Below are 20826 nucleotides of genomic sequence, written 5' to 3'. Positions count from 1 at the left end.
GCTGAATGTCAGCAAGGCGAGCCATGGCCGTGTAAGATCTTCTGAAATGGGCCGAGATTTTCCTTGCCTGCCTGACAACGAATTGCTGCACGACCAAGTTTAAGACGTGTGCCATGCATGGCACGTGCGTGATTTTGCCCTGTTTCAATGCGCTAAGCAGATTGGCACCGTTGTCACACACCACTTTACCAACTGTCAAATTGAGCGGTGTTAGCCACTGATCTGCCTGTGAACGCAAAGCTGAAAGGAGTGCCGGGCCAGTGTGGCTCTTGGCTTCCAGGCACAACAGACGTAGCACGGCATGGCAACGTCTCACCTGGCATGTCGAATAGGTTCTGGGGAGCTTGGGCGGCGCAGCAGAAGAGACGCTAGCAGCAGAAAAGGAGGAGTCAGCCGAGGAGGAGAGGGAGGGGGATGGAGTAGGAGGAGGAGGAGAAGAAGAGCCAGGCCTGCATGCAATCCGTGGCGGTAAAACCAAATCTACACGGGTGCCACGGATTACATGCTTGACGGCCGTCAGAAGGTTCACCCAGTGGGCAGTAAAAGTGATATACCTTCCCTGCCTGTGTTTGCTAGACCACGTGTCTGTGGCCAGATGTATCTTGGCACCGACACTGTGTGCCAGAGATACATTCACTTGCCGCTGAACATGGCCATATAGCTCTGGGATGCCCTTCTCTGAGAAATACTTCCTTCCTGGGACCTTCCATTGTGGTGTTCCAATGGGCACAAATTTTCGAAAGGCCTCCGAGTCCACCAGTTTATATGGCAGTAGTTGGCGGGCTATCAGTTCTGACAAGCCAGCCGTCAACCGTTGGGCAAGAGGGTTATCCGGCATCATCATTTTTTTTATGCTCGAACATTAGGCCCACGGAAGCCTGCCTTTTTGCAGAAAAACGTGAGCTTGGCGTGATGGAAGGTGGAGTGGAGGACAATTATGAGGAGAGAGGAGAAGGAGAAGTAGAAGACGAGGCTGGACGGTGAGAGCCTGGAGTGTGGCTTTGTGTGTTCCGTTGCTCCCACTGGGCTCGGTGATGGCTACTCATGTACCTTCTTAAGGCGGTCGTCCCCAGGTGAATGTTGAGCTTACTGCCACTAATGCGTTGACTGCAAAGATTGCAGATGGCAACGCTATTGTCAGCAGCGGACACATTAAAAAAAGCCCACACTGCTTGATGCCATGTGCCGGCATCCTGGGAGCGCCAGATGTGACCGTACATGGTCGATGACTCACTCCTGATACATTAGCAGTCTGCTTTGTCCCTCCTGTGCAATGTAAGTTATTCCTGCTTCTCCTCCCTATCTGCTGGTTCATATCTCCCTCTGAACTCCCCTCCTCTTCCTCTCTTGTGGGCACCCATGTGACATCACTAGACACGTCATCATCGACATCACCTTCCCCACCGCTATAATTAGAAATCTCGGAGTAGGCAGTAACACCGGGGACCAACCTCCTCCTTGGGCTGATCTGGGTACTGTCGTCAGACTGCTGAGTGACGGTTCTTGCTACCTCCTCTTCCTGATCCAATGCCAAGAGTGGCTGTGCATCAGAAATGTCTTGATATGGATCGGAAAATAATTCCTGTGACTCAAGCGGAAGGTATGTGGTGGTGGTGGTGGTGTTGTTGGTGGTAGTGTCTTTGGGGGTGCACATAGCAGAGAGTGAAGAAGAGGGTGCAGATCGAGAGGATGAGGAGGGTGCAGAAGAGTAAGGCTGAGTGAGCCATTCAACCAAGTCTGGTGCGTCCTTTAAAGTAATTGAACGCACCTTCTGCAACTTCCCATTTTGGCTCAAGCCTGTTGCTCCTGCCCTACCCCTACCACCCCTGCGGAAGGGCCTGCCTCTTCCTCTGCCTGTCATTTTTTAAATGACCCTGTGACAAAACTCTCAGTCCCTATACTGATAAAGGACTGCTGCAGAATAGGGCAGCAGTCAGCAGTAGTGCACCTATACCAGTCCTTAAGGAATAGCAGACTGTACCTCACTCAACCCTATGTACTGTAGTATCCTATACCTTACCAGTCCTTATAGGGACCTTTGTGGAACTAGTAGGTTGTGAATGATTAGCAGACTGTACCTCAGTCCCTATACTCATAAAGGACTACTGCAGAAGGGCAGCAGTCAAGTATAATATTCTTTCTATATTTGGAAGAAAGAGTATTATATGTGTACAAGCCTATTACCATACCAGTCCTGAAAAGAACCTTTGTGGACCTAATAGTAACAGCTACTGATTAAACTGACTGTCCCTCACTGCCACACAAAGCTTCCTGCCTGTCCCTATTTAAACTGACAAAATACAGGCTGCTGGAACAATAACTTGAATAGCACTCAAAACTATATCCTGTACTAATTTACCATACCAGTCCTGAAAAGGACTTTTGTGGACCTAATAGTAACAGCTAATGATTAAACTGACTGTCCCTGCTGCACACAGCGTCCTGTCCCTCTCTCTACACTGACAAAAGACAGGCTGCTGTAACAATCACTAGCACAGCAGTGCCTCAAGCCTATATCCTGAACTACACCTAACACCTATACCATGATACCAGTCCTTAAAAGAACTTTTGTGGACCTAATAGCTAGCGATTTGGGTCACTGCAGTCTCTCCCTGCTCCACACAGCAACCTCTCCCTATAGTGACAGAAGAAAGAATGTAAAATGGCCGCCGGATCGGGTATATTTATAAGTTGGGGGGAATGTCCAAGTGTCCATGTGCTGTAATGTCTCAATTGGCTGTCCTGTACCCCATGATGGATGTGTCATCATAGGTCAAAGTTCTTTTACACAGTAAACATGAACGGCGAACACGAACAGCCGAAAATTCGCCGCGAAACGACCGCCGGGCGAACCGTTCGGCCATCCCTAGTTACAAGAGTTAGGGTGTTCTCCAGAGGGTATTAGAACTTTACAGAGTTCCAAAAAAGGGGTCAACCAATGCCATCTACTCCAGAATATGGAATAGGTTCACAAGCTTTGCAGCTGGATGTCAGTTTGACCCTAGTGACCCAAACAAATCCTGTCTTTCCTGTGATCCGGATTCGATTTGGGGCTCAGTTCGCTTAAGGTGCAATTTTTAGCCACCTTAGCTTCTACCCAGAAGAAATGGGCAGCAAACCTGCTGGTGGAGCACTTCGTGAGAGTGGTACTTAGACTACACCCTCCCAAGAGAAATGGGTTCCCTCAATGGGACCTGGCAGTAGTCCTCAACTTTCTAGCAAACCCTCCTTGTACTCTGACAGAAGACTGTTCATTATGGGATATTGCCTTTAAAAATGGCTTTCCTATTAGCCATAACTTCAGGGGGAAGGGTTGTCGGAACTCCAAGAATCAGGGGCGACCTTATTCCATGTTTTTTCCCAGACAGGGTTGTGCTGAGGCCATTGGATCATTTTGTCCCAAAAGTGGCATCGACGTTTCATCTTCCAGCCTTCCCAGTGGAATCAGATGCTGATCTTCACCAGTTGGACATTCCAAAATTCCTCAAAGCCTATCTCCAGGCTACTTCTACATTCAGAAGTTCTGACAGACTTTTTCATCGTGAAAATTTAAAGAGAAAGTGGCCTTGGCCAGAACAACCTTGACCTGGATAGTAAAAAATATTAATCGGGAAGGATCCTCCAGAGGTGGTTAGAGCTCATCACTCAACCAGGGTAATGTCGTCTTCTTGGGCGGTACGGGCAGGATTGTCTCTGCAGGCAGTCTGTAAAGAGGCTAGCTGGTCATGACATCATACGTTCTCAAAACACTACAGGGTGGATCCAGCAGCTCTTACTACAGTAGAGTTTGGGAGGAAAACCATCCAAGCTTTTGTCTATTGTCAAAGACTAAGCTTGTATCATTAAACCCTCCCTCTCAAAATTATACGCTCATTATGTATGATATGTATGTTGCCATGTTTGGGGTCAGGAAAATGGAAAATTTACCACGCCAATGACAGCTGATCACATGATGTAAACAAGCCAGTAATCATTTATTTTAAAAAATAAAGCCGATTGCCGACTCTTGTAAGGGGGACTGCTAAGCAGTGCCCACCAGTGCTGCCCATCAGTGCCCACCAGTGCTGCCCATCAGTGCAGGCACATCAGCGCACATTAATGAAGGAGAAAAATTACCTGTTTGCTAAATAAAAACCCCAGTAGTGATTAAATACCACCAAAAGAAAGCTCTATTTGTGTGAATAAAATGATAAAAATGTCATATGCGTATGGTGTTGTATGACCGTGCAATTGTCAAAGTGTAACAGCGCTGAAAATTGGCCTGGGCAAGAAGGGGGTATAAGTGCCCAGTAAGCAAGTGGTTAGTTTTGAACACGTGACCAGCAGCAGAGGACTAGAAGCCCCTCCTACTTATGTTTCCCTGCAGACAGGATGGGAGAGAGCTGGGTCATGTGGCAGCTGTATATCGATTGGGGGATAGAACTTTTTTATTTATTTATTATTAAAATAACTACAGTTCCATCATCCACATACAGAAAGAGAAGGCAAAATGTAAATTAAACAGTGTTTACTGTCACAGGAATGGTGTGGAATGTTTGTTTAATTCACATATACACACGTGCATGTGAATTTGAAGTATTGCACATATTTGTTTATGATTTCATATATTATTTGAATATATATATATATATATATATATATATATATATATATATATATATATATACCTGTACATTTTACCCTTCCCTTTTTTTGCTTTTTTCTACATGTAAGAAACTGTTTTTTTTTTAATTTTATTTTTTTTTGTTTACTGAAAATTCTGACTATTGACACAGTGTAAAGACTTATCTCTGTGTTTTTATAGGAACAGGAGCTGTAAACTTTAATATAGAGTGTGAACGGTAAATATGCACAGCCGTCTATAAAACTATAACGTAGTGTTCATTCCTGGGATTGCCCTGTACCGGTATGCAGAGCAAAAAGTCATCTATTTTCTTCCTCTATCAGATCTTTGTTTGCTGTGGTGGTATTTATTTGTATCAGGTTTTTATACATGTCACCCGGTGTCCAACTCAATGGGATATTGTTATTTTATGTGCTGTTGATTCAAATGGTGTTTTTATTAGAATTTTTTTTCTTTTTTCTATATACTTTTTTTTTGTTTAAAAAAGAATGAGGATCAGGGCTGCTGTACAATCAGAGTCCCGTACAGCCTACCTTACACCCCCCCCCCCCTTCAAAAATATCAAATGATCCAAGGTCCATTCAAAAGAATAGCACTTCTTTGGAAGCTCCCCAAAGCAACATGAAAATTGGGCTGGTGCCGGGTTAAAGAAGGAGATGAGAAATAAATATGCCGCCTCACTGCCCGTCAAATGCTCTCTGAAGAAGAATCCAAATGCTGACTGCTCTTCAGAGAACAAAGCACATTTGAACGAGTCCTTAAATTTATTTTAGTTTATTTTTTATTTATTTTTTTACTTATTATTGCGTGTTTTTTTTGTTTTGTTTTTTTATATATATATATTACTAAATTTAAGGAGGCGTTCAAATGTTACTTTTTTTTTATTGCCCTTTTTGGGGGGGCTCTTCTGAAATACCTAGGGTCTAAACTCATATTTGAGCCAGAGAAAAGGACAGAGCACATAGATTCATCAGCCCCTTTCCCCTCCCGCCTCAGTTGCACTGCACAGATGAATAAATGGGAAGTGCTTGGAGGCTTCCTGTTCGTTCACAAACTGAGACATAGTAAACACGGTTTACTATGCTTCAGTTATGAAGGAACGCAGTGAGCTTCATTTACTAAAGGCAAATAGACTGGGCAGTTTGCAAGGTGGAGTTGCACTCTGCAAGGGCAGTTCCTCCAGAGCTTGGTAAATGAGGCAAATCTTCTCTTTGCAAAAAACACCCAATCACCTGCAAGGGAAAAAAAATTGCTTTTTTGCTTGCACATGATTGGATGATGGAAGTCAGTGGAGCTTCTGCTCATTTACTAAGCTCTGAAACTACTCCTTTTTACAGAGTGCAACTGCACTTTGCAAAGTACACGGTCTATTTGCCTTTAGTAAATAAACCCCCATGAGCGATCAGTAGGGATCACTCGCTGTGTTCATTCAGGAAAGGAAGGGGCCAGTGAATTACATATTTATATACTCTCCATCCGAAAAAAAAAAAAAAGTGTGACCTCAGCATCTGCCAGCAGCACTTTGCGGGGGGGGGGTGGCGGCACACAGGAGGACTCAACAGTAGGCGGAATGTGGCACAGATCTAAGAACTGATTTCCCCCTGCAGTGAAGCCGGGAGGAGAAAGAAACATGGAAGCTGACAGTGCTGCGGTGGCATCCACAAGTGTCAGCAATAAGGCAGCACAGCCAGACCTCCAGCTCGGCACGTGAACGGGCCTCCATTAGTAGCTTAAAAAGCAAAAACAAAGAAACTGCCAGGACCAGAGATCCCAGCAGGGAGCCAGGTCCTTACTCCTGCAGAAAAAAAAACGGAAGGCCTATAGCAAAGAGGGCATGCCCATGGGCGTAGCCAAGTCTTTCTGCCTAGTGTCCTACTCCTGTAGGGGGCAATATAACCCCTATGGTTCTGAATAAGGAAGTGCTGTGTCTGTCAATGAGAAAATACAACACTAATCATACTAATAATATATATTGCAAAAAACTGGTGCTTGAAGTATAAGTGAAATAATTAAATAAATAACAACGGTTGCAGCTGCTGCACAAAAAGTGCTATAACTTTCAAAATGTGATAAACTAATAGGAGCAGTGAACCCACACACAAACTACATGAATACCTATAATTTTTTTTTTTTTTTTTTTTTTACAAATATGAGAAGTATGGCGCTCCCCGGAGTCAATACTTTGTAGAACCACCTTTCACTGCAATTACAGCTGCAAGTCTTTGGGCATGTCTCTACCAGCTTTGCACATCTAGAGTGACATTTTTGCCCATTCTTCTTTGCAAGATAGCTCAAGCTCTATCAGATTGGATGGAGAGCATCTGTGAACAGAAATTTTCAAGTCTTGCCACAGATTCTCAATTGTATTTAGGTCTGGACTTTGCCGGGGCCATTCTAACACATGAAAATGCTTTGATCTCAACCATTCCATTGTAGTTCTGGCTGTATGTTTAGGGTCGTTGTCCTGCTGGAAGGTGAACCTCCGCCCCAGTCTCAAGTCTTTTGCAGACTCTTAGCCCTTGTACACACGGTCGGACATTCCGACAACCAAATCCGTCGGATTTTGTCAGACGGATTTTGTCCGAAACTGTTGCATACACCCAGTCGGACAAAGTTGTCCGAAAATCCGATCGTACTTAACGTGATGAAGTTATTTCGTTAGGACGGGACTGCGTTCAGGCTGGTAGCCAATAGCTTTGGTCTAGGAATTTGATCTGAGCATGCGTGGCACTCTACACGTGATCGGATCATGTTGTCAGAAAATTTTATAGCCCAGCTGGAAAACTTGGTCCGTCTGACACTCCAATGGAAACAGTCCGATGGAGCCCACACACTGTCGGATTATCCGACAACACGGTCCTATCGGACATTGTCCATCAGAATGTCCGACCGTGTGTACAAGGGCTAACAGATTTTCTTCTAAGATTGCCCTGTATTTGGCTCCATCCATCTTCCCATCAATTCTGACCAGCTTCCCTGTCCCTGCTGCAGAAAGCATCCCCCCGACATGATGCTACCACCACCATGTTTCACGTTTGGGATGGTGTGTTCAGGGTTGTGTAGTGTTAGTGTTCCCCCACACTTTTGTTTTTGCTTTTAGATGGGCGGCACGTCCATTAAGGGCACACGGGCGCCACCACCCCCTATTCATGCACCACCTGATTAGAGCTAGAGACTCTAATAGGCTTCAAAATAGGGTGGACTCTAGATGCAGAGGATTGCGCTCAGAGCCCACCCAGGTGTGTTAGAATAGCGAATGAATATTAAACACTTTAAACTTATAAGCAAATTATTAACTTTTACCTGATATTTATTTAACGTGTAAAAAGTTTTATCTTCTACCTTTTTTTTTTTATTTTATTGCAAAGTCTTTGATCAAGTCCTCATAACTAATGTGGCATAACAAATCTGCTCCTCTACTTACCAGAGAACAAGGCATTAAACCTGTTATGTTGCATAGGTGTTTTGTTGCATAGTTTTGTTTGTACTTTTAATATGCTTGGGTTGAGAAAACATATTTTTTTTTTTTGGGAGTTCATAGCTAGGGAAAAAAAATCTGTAGTGCGCCCCCCCCCCTTAATTTGGTGCTCCTAGATCTGGCAACAACTTTTATGGAGAATATAAGAGCTTTAATCTGGCTTCTTAAAAAGGCGTGGGTCATTATTTTGCCAAATGTACATAAATTGGTAAATCTAAAAAATAAATATTATTTATAAATAAGTATTTTTATTTAAAGTACATTTTATTTTAAAAAATAGACAGGGGTATGTGTTTAAATCTATTGTAAATCTTTAAGGTGAATATTTAGGAATTAGATCTTAGGGAGGTCTTTACAGCTGGAAGTAGGTGCCAATCGAAAAATGGGAACAACCTACTCTAAATATTGCTGGACTTTTGGCCTTTTTTTTTCTTTTATCCCGCTTATATTTTTCCTCTTGTTCTATCTCATAGTAAAATTATACCTCACGTTTTTGCTTTGTACTGTGTTTATGCAAAATATGCCTTGTTCATTCAGCCATTTATGCAACCTTTGTAATACCGTTGTTAATGTACAAGAGTGCCTTTCTTTTAGTGCCTTAGTAAAAATCTATTAACCCTAAAAATGGGAGCAAGCCCGCCTTTGTTTTCCAATATTATAAACAGTGGTAGCCTCCTATTCATCTTTCAAAAACTAGAAGAAAATTTCTTTCAAAATCCGTCCAATTTTTTTTATTTTATTTTTTTTGTTTGTTTTTATTTATTTTTTTGATGATACATTGCATGAAAAGGGGTGTGATGTGGTGTTAAAGTATGTCTTACAGTAACTAACCCTTATCGGACCAGTCTGACTTTTAATTAGCACATTCATGGCTGAACACCAATTACAATGACCCAGTGTTGGTATATAGAAGCCGAGCCTCTATCCATCCACATACAGGAGGGTAGAGAGGTATGATGAATGGCAGTTATTGGAGCCCTTCACGATCAATAGTGGTAGTTATATGCACATACCCATTGCCTTATTTAGAGAATGTTGTATGTCTTGTTTGTTCAAATGTGTGGTGTGTGTGGGTGGTGGTGTGTGTTTTTTTTTCTTTGTAATATATAATAGCACGCTTACACAAGTTAAGTATACAGTTGCGCTCATAAGTTTACATACCCTGGCAGAATTTATGATTTCTTGGCCATTTTTAAATATGAATGATAACACAAACTTTTTTTTCACTCATGGTTAGTGTTTGGCTGAAGCCATTTATTATCAATCAACTGTGTTTTACTCTCTTTAAATTATAATGGCAACAGAAACTACCCAAATGACCCTGATCAAAAGTTTACATATCCAGGTGATTTTGGCCTGATAACGTGCACACATTGACACAAAGGGGTTTGAATGGCCATTAAAGTAACCATCCTCACCCGTGATCTGTTTGCTTATAATTTTTGTATGTGTGTATGTATATATATATATATATATATATATATATATATATATATATATATATATATATATATATATATATATATACACACACACACTCTGAGTGTGTGTGTGTGTGTGTGTGTGTGTGTGTGTGTGTGTGTGTGTGTGTGTGTGTATATATATATATATATATATATATATATATATATTAATGTAGCGGCCATAACCCGTTGCAGGGCAGCCTTGACTTAATGGGCTTACCAGCTACTTTCTCTTGGCCTGCTCTTCCACATCTAGGAGTTCCCAGGGTTGATACCCAACGACTTGAACATTGACACAGTTGAAGTCCTCTTTAAAACGTTTTATTTTGCAGTAAGAACTTTCAATAACACAGTCTCTTAGGGAACAGGGGGCACGGGTGAAGAACTCAGGCACCTTGAACTGCAGGTCTAGCAAAGTCTCTATTTCCACCCAGAGAGTAGCCCCTCGCAGCTGGGTACTTCAAGGCTGAACAAATCTATAGCCAGAGATCATGGCAGTCAGCATGTTGACTCAAACTTGAACAATCAACTAAGGGTGAACAGGAACCTTTTTCCTCAGTACTTGGAACGTTTCCCGTCTCCTCAATAGTACTGGAAAAATTTGAATTTGTCAATGTCCTTCCCAACTCAGTAACCAGGCACTTCTCAGGATGCCACTTTCCAGACCTCCTCCGAAGAGTCCTCCCCCGGTCACTTCCACGAGCTGTGATGTCCCTCTAAGCCGAGAGCACACCCGGACACTTTGAATCCTCCCTCAGTTACTGCGCCTCGGACCAGCCGGTTCCAAGACTTGGGAACAGACAGATCTCTACCCCATACCAAGCAGGTCTATCGGGGGCCACTGACAGGAACATGTTGCGGGATGTTGAACGCCCCGTGACCGGGACCCCTCACGGGGCCACCCCAGTCCCGGAACCAGAACAGACCACACGGGTCTCACGAACACCTCTCCCTTGACACATTACCCACACCCCTTAAGTACCCCTTCCCAGAATCCTCAGCGGGCCCCGGCACTCCCACTGATTGGCTCAGAGAAGGCTGATACCTAAACATCCAACCAGACCTGGTTCTGGCCTGTCGTGCACCTCTCCGCTCACATGACCAGGCAGAACTTCCAAATACAGCCTGGCCAGACTGGTGTTAAGGCCTACCTACATAATTAACCCTCAGAACCCCTATTGTTCTGAGGCAAAAACTAAATTTACATGCGTATGACATTTGGTCCCAAATGTCATCCGCTACATATTATAAAGGTTTCCGTTGCATCAGGGGGGCGGGGTCTCCCATAGACTTGTACAGGGTGTTCCGCGGCTTTTTGAATTTGCCGTGAACACCCCAAATTGTTCGGTGAATAGGCAATGTTCGACTCGAACTCGAAGCTCATTCCTAACCATGAGTGAAAAAAGTTTATCATTCATATTGAAAAATGGCCAAGAAATCATAAATTCTGCCAGGGCATGTAAACGTATGAGCACAACTGTACCTAAATAAGAAAGAATATTGAAATGTTTTATAAGTAAGCTAATTGAAAACTCCAATATTTAAACCTCTGGCCAACATCATAACTGGTTCTCTTTACAGGGCATGTGGTAGGTCTAATGGCAATGTATTGCTGCACTTAAACAAATTCAGAGCCTCTATTTTCTGTTAATTTGTAGTGTTACGCTAAAGTAGAAATCATGGAGTGCCAAATTCCTATCAACATGGCGGAGAAGGAAGGGAAGAAGCCGGTAGAGAGTCCCAATCACTGTTCTGGCAGCCTTGGTTTGTTTTGCACCGCCATCCATTACATTTCAGGGGAAATGAAAGAATTTGGAAACTGGCTGAAAGGTAAAATATGATATTTAATAATATTAACAACAATAGAAATAATAAGAATATGGATTACTACAGAATTATGGGCTTCATGAAAGCAAACATGGGCTTTGCCCATTCAGACCAGCCTAAACCAAATTTGTCTGTATTCTATTCATCTTTCCTGACTCTACATTGAGCTGCCCTGTGCATGACAGTCAGGTTAGGATGATTCCACCGACCATATTGGAGCTTTATGGAAACGGCAGTGGCTGGCAAGTGAACAGTTAAAGTGCATCTAAACTCAAAAACAAAAATGTAATATACTGAAGCTAACTGCCTACCCTCAAACTGTGATTTGACGTAAAACACATAGCCAAGTATTGAAAGAAATAGAGGGGGTATGGCTGGGGAATCCTCAGAGTATGTAGCACCTCATCCCCATAAATATGGCAAAAAATTGGTAGGATAAGGACAGAAAGAAGGGATTATAGCTCTGCCAAATCTAAAAGAATATAAGAGCATTCCGGAAAAATTCATAAAAAAAAAAATATCAATTTACTTTATTACATTGACACATATATACAAAAAGGTATCAATACATATACATTCAAGGGTGTGAGCACATACATTTACATTAGAAGATAAGAGAGCTGGCCAAGATGTTGTGAAGGCCAGTGGATAGTACAGGCAATCAATTACTACATATTCACCAAAGCATTGCCTTCCTCAGGGAAATGATATATGCCTGTGCCAAAAAAAAAAAAAAGGAAGAAGAATATAAGATATATGGAATAAATAACAATATATCTATATATTTTTAGGTGAGCCCTTTTTATTATATATAATATAAATTATAGTGTTCACCTAACTGCCTATAATTACTGGCAGTTTTTTCAATAACTGTGTGTTTCTTCTTTGTAGTCACACACTTGGGGTGATTCATGTGCAGTTGATCTCCCTATCAAAATACCTCTGTCATCCATATTTTCCGGCACCCTTCCTTTGATACTGGTTTTAATATGTATTTGAGGCTATGTTGGCCCTTTGTGTTTGGGATAATGTTTATACTAATGTGGGATATCTTCCTCTCGTCGTGAGTCCATCTGGAGCTAGTGGGTAGGTGGGACATCTGGCTGGACCTACCGGGTGTGTGGGGGATTACATAGCCATGTCATGCATCCAGAAAATGTAGATATATTATTTATTGCATAGATCTTATATTCTTCTTTTATGTTTTTTTCACTTAGAAGTTACTAATTTGGCACGGGCATATATTATTTCCCTGAGAAAGCCAATGCTTTGGCAAAACATGTAGGAATTGATTACCTGTACTATCCACAGGCCTTCACAACATCTTGGCCTGCTCTTTTATCTTCTAATTTATGTGCTGTATGTGCTCACACCTTTGAATGTATATGTATTGATACTTTTTTGTATATATGTGTATACGTAATAAAGTAAATAGATTTTTATGAATTTTTCCGGAATGCTCTTATATTCTTTTATATTTGGCAGTGCTATAATCCCTTCTCTCTGTCTTTATCCTACCAATTTTTTTGACAGAGCCAAGTATTTTTTTTTTTTATTATTCTGCAGAAAAGAAATAAGACAAATTTAAATTTAGACATGCTATCTGCCATCCAAATACATAGAACTTAACAAAGTGAATACCATGCATACAAAAATATAGAAAAGATAAATGAAAACATTTTATTCCAAAAAATACAAAAGTATAGAAATTAGTAATGGGGAAGGGGTGAAAGTCCCCAGACCAGCGGGGTTGTTGGGGTTCTTGAGGCTGGTATTGCCACTGACTGGCATGCTGCTGTAGTGGGTGGGTTGGCTGTGGAGGTGGAAGAGGTGGGGCCACAAAATCTGAAAGGTGGGTGTTTTCAGAAATGTCACCCCTCACCCCCTTGTTGAGGATGAGTTCCTCACACCTGCTCCTTTGTTTACTGGCCATCTGCCTAATTTATTGGCTGTCACACACCCAAATGCTTCAGCCTCATCTGGGTCAGTACAGAGTGCAGTAGTGGCCTGGCTTAGAAAGGAAGCCGTGGCCTCCTCCCAGATTCCTGCTCTTCCTGGCTCTTTTTGCAGCAGGAGGGCATGGGGGGAGGGGGGGTCTGTGACTCCATCTGGCTACTGGCCGCTGACACTTTCCTGTGTATGAAAATGGGACATAATTAGAATCTTTTTTGGGGTTTGGTCATCAATCACACACAATTTTGATCTCCTCACTGTTGCAAATTAAATGTGGAGAAATGGAAAAGACTATCATTCTGACCCCAGAATTTTTCATTCTTGTTCAAATCATTTTTGGTCTCTACGGTCTATTGATTATGGAAACCACTTTGTTAAGGCAGAAATATTTTCCCAATAACATCTAGTTATCATCATTTGTATTTCTGGATAAAAATATGTTCAACAATGCTATACCTGGGTCAAGCTGGGCTCCTCCAAATCTTCATCCTGTGTATCAGGACCTGTGTGGCCCTCAGGAGCTGTGGCCTCTGCGGATGTCAAAGGGAGCGTAGACAGCGATGGCCTGGGTTCGGTCTGGTCTGTCAAAAACCGCAGGCTGTTGTAATACCACAGCCTGGGGACATATAGGTCACCCGCTGCTGCTCCAGATCTCCAGAGTCCAGGACCTTGTTCAGCTCCCTTTTTAAATGGCCAACCTTCGGAGTATATCTTTTGCTTCACTTTACCAAACTCGAACTTTGTAAGTTACTGAGTTTAAAATGTGTATCTAATGGTTTAGAACATGCCTGTTTAGCCACAAAAAAAAGAGAAATTATGCAAAACATACATGTTATACACCAAGATGTTGGTTTGTTTTAAAACCTTAAAACGCACATGTGAATGTGCTTTGCCTTTGCTCTGGGTTGGAGGGAAACTGTGGATTAAAAAAAAAAATTACTACTTCTGCACATAACATTGCAATCAGATTTAACACAAACGTGCTTAGTCAACATAAGGATACACTTAAATGAAAAGACAAACGTGGAAGGTCAACTTATCCGATTCCTTCCACCCCCTCCGGTGGCCCGTTAGACAAATTAGGGGGGGGAATGGGTAGATATTTTGGACAGGTAACCATGGTTCTCCACTTCCATGAGAGCTGTTTGCATAAATAATCAGTGATACTTTGGCCAGCCCCTCCTTACGCTATTGGTGTCATAATCTAAAAAGCTGGATACACACTGTCCATATTGCAGCACATTTTGACATTTATGATTTAACCAATCAATATATTAGAAGACAACAACTTAAGAAGTTTACATTTTTAGGTAATCAGGCAGGCCCTTGCACTACATGGTTTGGTGAATTTCTACAGAAATTTGAACACAAATGAGGGATAGTGTGTATGGGTTTTTCAAAGTCAGCGGATAGAGTAATTGGATGGGGGGGGGTTGTTCCAAATGAGTTCCAAATGGGCCCAACAAAATGGCCTCTTGCACTCTGCCCGAATTTGAGGACACCAATAGCATTTTTACACGTTTTAGGAGTTGGTTAGAGCCACAAAATGTAGCTGACAAAATATTATCACCAGGCTAGGTGTGTATGGGCCCTGGATAGCATGCTGGGGAGGTTATTGAAGGAAAATATGCATGTAGGCCAAAAAAGGAGCAGGAAAATCTTACAGCATGCACAAGGACAAAGAGGACATTGACAGCATATTACAATATTGATAATTATGTAACTAACAAATTAATAAAATACATTAGCAAACATAAATACATAGAATGTGATCTTAAAGGTAAAAAAAATACTAATATAGTCCTTCTGCAGGGCTTGAATGATGGCTGAGCAGGTCTCTGGAATAATGACTCCCAGAGCCCGGGGGGAGATCCCAGTAGTAAACTTGAGGTCCTGGAGACTTCTCCCCGTCACCCAGTACCGCAAGATGGATATGAGCCTTTGCTCTGGAGTGATGGAAAGCCTCATACATGTGTCCTGCTTCTTAATATAGGGGGTCATCAATGCCAAGAGGTGGTGAAAGCAGGGACCCGTCATCCGGAGATGATTCCGAAAATCATATGGATTATTCTCCTGGAGCTCCTGCAGCAATGGCATATGACATAATTGGTCACGATTGAGCAACCAATTTTTGGTCCAAGAACTCTTCTTCCTGTTTCTGGACTTGGGACAAAGCAATAACTCCTAGCTCAATAATCACATGTTCTCTCCTCCGATTACGCAACATGACTGGTTGACGTACGGCCGCTCAGAGGCGAACTGAAAAGTGCAAATCAACACTTGCCAAACTTCTACTAACACGAAATTAGCAGAAGGAGCCCAAAGAGTGGCACTTGAGGCCCCATTCACACCTGAACATTTTGTAGCTTGAAGATGAAGCTGCAAAACGCTGGAGGGGAAAAAAAAATCAATTCTCCTATGGAGATGGCTCACATCTCCACTCCAAAACACATGAAGCCAGAAGCTCCAAAACCTCTGAAGCTCAAACAAGTTTTTTTTTTTTTGTTTTTTTTTGTTTTTTGTTTTTTTGGGCAGATTACAGGCGTCTGCTTTTTACATTGGTGACCTATACAAAATCGCAGAAAAATCGTGCGACTTTCTGCCTAAAAAAAAAACTATGCTCAGGAGTGAATGGTGCCTGAGAAATTAACATCCTCCTTTATAGTCTCATAGTACGTCACTACGTTCGTGTTTGTCAAACATATTTCATACCGTTCGTATGCAGGACAAGATACGTGCATGCGCTGTTTTGACAAAAATCAGAAGCTCGGTCAGCCAATGATTGTACGAGTCTTAAGGCTGCATTCACACCTGAGTGCTTTCTGCTCTTAAAAAAAAAAAACTCGTAAAAATCCCAAAAAACACATGAAAATTGCCCGAACAGCAAAATCCCATGTATTTCAATGACACCTGTTCACATCTGAGCATTTTGTCATCTGAAGCAAAACACCTGAAAAACGCCCTAAGCTCAAAAAAGAACATGAGCTTCTTTGGGGCAGGTTACAGGTGTTCTGCTTTTTACATTGGTGACCTGAACAAAATTGCGGCGACAAATTCGCAGTAAAAATGCATGCCTTTTGAAACGCTCAGGTGTGAATGCAGCCTTGGATATGGTGACTGCCTTAGTTTTCTTTCTTTCGAGGTTTATTTTATTTTTTTTATTTATAATCACCTGGTGATTCTGCCAAGATGACGACTTTCACTGCCCCCCTTCTATTGTCCATAACATAGGGGGTGTAGTTTTGTAGTTTCGAGAACACAGCACAGGCAGAACAACAAGTTTTCAGCTCAAACAAGGTTTCTAGCAAAATCAACACAGGTATTTTTTGAACTTTAAAACGAATATAGCAAACTCTTTCAATGTATATTTAACCACTTGCCGACCAGCTCACACACATTTACGTCAGCAAGTTGGCTCGTTCCCACGAATCGACGTATGGATAGATCAGCTCCTTTAAAAGCCATAGCAGATGCACGCGATGTCTACCGGGCACGAGAGCCAGAACCGGGATCTGTATATGTAAATCCCCATTCTGACAGGGGAGGAGACACAGATCTGCTGTTCCTAGTAATTAGGAACAGCGATATGTCTCCTCCAGTCAGTCCCATCCCCCCACAGTTAGAAACACTCATGATGGAACACATTTAACCCCTTGATTGTCCCTAGTGTTAACCCCTTCCCTGCCAGTGACATTTATACAGTAATCAATGGCTATTTTTAGCTCTGATCCCTGTATAAATGTCACTGGTCCCAAAAAACTGTCAAAAGTGTCCGATTTTGTCCGCCACAATGTCATTCGCGCTAAAAATCGCTGAATGCTGCCATTACTAATAAAAAAAAAAATAAAATGAAATGCCATAACTCTATCCCCTATTTTGTAGAAGCTATAACTTATGTGCAAATCAATCAATATACACTTATTGCGATTTATTGATTTGTTTTATTTGTTTTTTTTTCCCCAAAAATATGTAGAAGAATGTATAACGGCCTAAACTGATGAAAGAATTTATTTATTTTTGGATATTTATTATAGCAAAAAGTAAAAAATATTGTTTTGTTTTTTGTTTTGTTTTTGTTTGTTTTTCAAACTTGTTGGTCTTTTTTTTGTTTATAGCGTCAAATAAAAACCCCAGAGGTGATCAAATACCACCAAAAGATAGCTCTATGGGGAAAAAAAGACATCCATTTAATTTGGGTACAGCATCACACGACAGCACAATTGTCAGTTAAAGCGACACAGTGCTGTATTGCAAAAAGTGGCCTGGTCATTAAGGTCGAGAATCTTCCAGGGCTGAAGTGGTTAAAGGCATTGTACATTTTCAAGTGTTTTGTTGTTTTAATCAGGTATTGGTGTAGTTATATTCACTGTGCTGGTAGCCTCACCTTGTAATGATGGATGCACATGTTGAAGAATTTTTTGGGGTTTGTCCTACTATCTTTTGCAATCTGTCTTTCGTTTTTGAATTTTTGCATCCTTGATTTCCTTTTTACATATTCTGTTATATTCTTTGTAACATTTAAATGACACTAGTGTTCCTTCATTTTTATGTTTTTTAAAAGCTCTTTTCTTATAGTTTATAGCTTTTTTTAACTTTGGCCGTGAGCCACATAGGTTTTAATTTTAGCCTTTTAAACCTTGCCCATCGGAATATACTTTGCAGCGAGATCACAAACAGTCTTTTTGAAGAATTCCCATTTCTGTTCTGTGCCCATTGATGCCAATATTCTCTCACAGTCTAAATCCTGGAGAGCAGCCCTCATCCTTGGAAAATTTGCTAATTTGAAATTAAGTGTTTTTTATCTTTCCCGTATGTGATTTTTGCTTACAACTAACATCAAATAAAATCCATGTTATGGTCACTGCTACCCAGGTGTTCCTTTATCTCAACATTAGTAATACGTTCTGCATGGTTTGAGATTACCAGGTGTAACAGAGCATCATTCCTAGTTGGGGCCTCAATAAACTGGACCATAAAATTGTCCTGTAATAGGTTTATACATTTTTTGCCCTTTTAACTGTCCCAGCAGTGCTACTACTCCAGTCAATTTCTGGGTAGTTAAAATCCCCCATTATTATCGCTGTCCCAGCCCTTGACTAGTATTCCAATATTTCTCTTCTTCCCCAGTTTTTCTCCATCAACCAGCTAATGTGACCCCAAAACTAATGGAGAGGGAGGGGGTCAAAACAAGCATGGTATGCAGGTGACTGACATCCTCCTTTATCAACTGATGATGTCATTGGAGGTTAGCAGGTCAGCAACTAGAAGGTCATAATGGTGCACAAAGAAAACCTGTGGCTTTATATAGCTAAAAGGAAGGAAGACTTCATCCACCTACCGTCTTTTGTATACAATATTTGGGCAATTTTTAGGCATTTTTCTGAGGCACCCCTGAAGAAACCTCAAGGCACTCCAGGTTGCCTGGGCACCGTGGTTGAAAGGCTGGGATGTACTAAGTTTTTGCAGGCTTGATTTTGCTGAAGGTTTCATACTGGCACCAGGCACTGAATAAGCTTTCCATTCTTGAAGTACTTACAGTTGATGCCACCTGCAGACCAAAGGTCTCACCTTTGATATAGCTATGAATGAAATGGTAAATGCAATGTAAAAATGCATTAGACTTTTACTTATTTTTGAGTAATAGTGTATCTGCAAGTGTGATTTTATGCAGGTGTAGGCTGTATTTTGACAGCTGCTCCTGCCAGGACACATACCTATCCAGGGATCCAGCACTGTCCTCACCCAGGCTGTTCCAAGCGTTAAAGGCATGGGAGGAAGGTAGAAGAGTGAACTTTCGCTTTAAGGTCTTAAAGTGTTTAAATATTTTTATGAGTGCACAGGCAACAGTTACGAAATATGGCCACCCTTTGGTAAGTAAATATCAACAGCATCCACCAATTCTCTTCCACGTCAGCTATGTGTGTTCTGCCAAACTATTTGTTGGCCTTGAGAGTCAACACCAGCCCACTGATAATCGGCAGAGACAGTCTAACCTTTCTCTGCCAACGGCCTCATGTATGGTCTCCTTGTGTAAGGGACTGAAACCAATTTAAAATAATGGCTGCTATTTAGTAAACCTAATCACTAAACTCTCATATAACCTTTAACATGTCGATGTCATTTACTTTTAAATCTTTGAAACACTGCAGCCTAAATTAAAATACCTGGTAATTTTGACATGAAGGTCCTTGTTCAGGGTCTTTCTGTTATAGAGTGACAACACTTTGTCCATGTTAACCAATTGCTTTTCATGTGTTGTCACCTATGCTTCCTGTAGAGATTCTAATGCCCCATACACACTCGGAATCAGAAATTCCCCAAGCAAAAGTCTGATGTGAGCTTTTGGTCGCAAATTCTGACTGTGTGTATGCTCCATCGGACTTTTGCTGGTGGAATTCCCGCCAGAAAAAGATTGAGAGCAAGTTCTCTATTTTTCAGTCGGAAAAAGTTCTGAAAATTGAAATTACGATTTTTGTCTGTACAAATTCCGACAATTCAAAGCATGCTCGGAAGCATTGAACTTCATTATCTTGGCTCGTCGTAGTGTTGCATGTCACCGCGTTCATGACGGTTGTAAGTTCAGAGAACTTTTGTGTGACCGTGTGTATGCAAGCAAAGCTTGAGCGGAATTCCGTCGGGAAAACCATCCAAGTTTTTTTCCAATGGAAAATCTGCTTGTGTGTATGGGGCATAAGAGGTGGAGCCGAGAGTCATTGGGTTGGCATGGTCTTATGTTGTCCTAATCAGGAAACCTGCCCTGACCATTGACATTGAGGTGTCAATCGAACTTATGCATGTTCTATAAACAATTACAGTTTCTTGTGGGACTTTTGATGCGTTGGTTGAGACAATAATTAAAATCATTATTTTTATTTTTTACAAAACTATTGAATAGGATTAAATTCTCATCAAACACAATTAAAAATACATTCATTTTTCAAAAGTGAATAGATTTTCCTTCCACATTACAGTCCAAAATATAATGTAAGTGTTACTCAACGTGTTTACTGGAATATATCCACTTCATTAGGAGCTACAATTGAATACAGACTACTAAATCTGAATGAGACTCGAGTAGTTTTTTAGAAACCGTACAACCAGAATGTGTTGTATGGTAAGTACCTGATATGCTGAAAGGGGGTGCGTGCATAGATGGAACCACGCCTGAGACCAAAAAGGGGGGAAAACGGTGGACCCAGGTATGTCTCCTACTTGCCATATGATATATTGTGGCATTTATATATTCCATTTCATTGTTGTATGGTTTCTAAAAAAAACATCTAACGTCTCATTCAGATCCAATAGTCTGTATTCAATTGTAGCTACAGATCGAAGTGTATATATTCCAAGAAACACATTCAGCAACACTTGCATTATATATTGGACTGTAATGTGTAAGGAAAATTCTCTTTTGAAACATTATTGACTGCATTTTAATTGTGCTAAAAAAAAAATATATATATAGATTATATAATCTATCT

At 41.3% G+C, this 20826-nt stretch overlaps 1 protein-coding gene across 6 annotated transcripts in view; it reads left to right on the top strand.

Annotated features, from left to right (window-relative positions):
- The window catches only part of SLC14A1 (solute carrier family 14 member 1 (Kidd blood group)), an 86677-nt gene that overhangs the window by 48311 nt on the left and 17540 nt on the right, over nt 1-20826 (top strand). For 5 of the 6 annotated variants that reach the window (XM_077463078.1, XM_077463076.1, XM_077463079.1 and 2 more), the window contains exon 2: nt 11224-11395. The exons of the other annotated variant lie outside the window; for it this stretch is intronic. In XM_077463078.1, coding sequence (XP_077319204.1) covers nt 11245-11395 — 151 coding nt within the window. In that variant the 5' untranslated portion in view covers nt 11224-11244. The remainder of the gene's footprint in view (nt 1-11223; nt 11396-20826) is intronic. 6 annotated transcript variants of the gene reach the window in all.

This window comes from Lithobates pipiens, unplaced genomic scaffold (genome assembly GCF_037356315.1).
Source record: "Lithobates pipiens isolate NorthernLeopardFrog02 unplaced genomic scaffold, aLitPip1_a1.2 Scaffold_3, whole genome shotgun sequence".
Taxonomy (NCBI): Eukaryota; Metazoa; Chordata; class Amphibia; order Anura; family Ranidae; genus Lithobates; species Lithobates pipiens.
The sequence above is the reverse complement of the archived record's forward strand: the minus strand, read 5'-3'. Positions and strand labels throughout refer to the sequence as shown.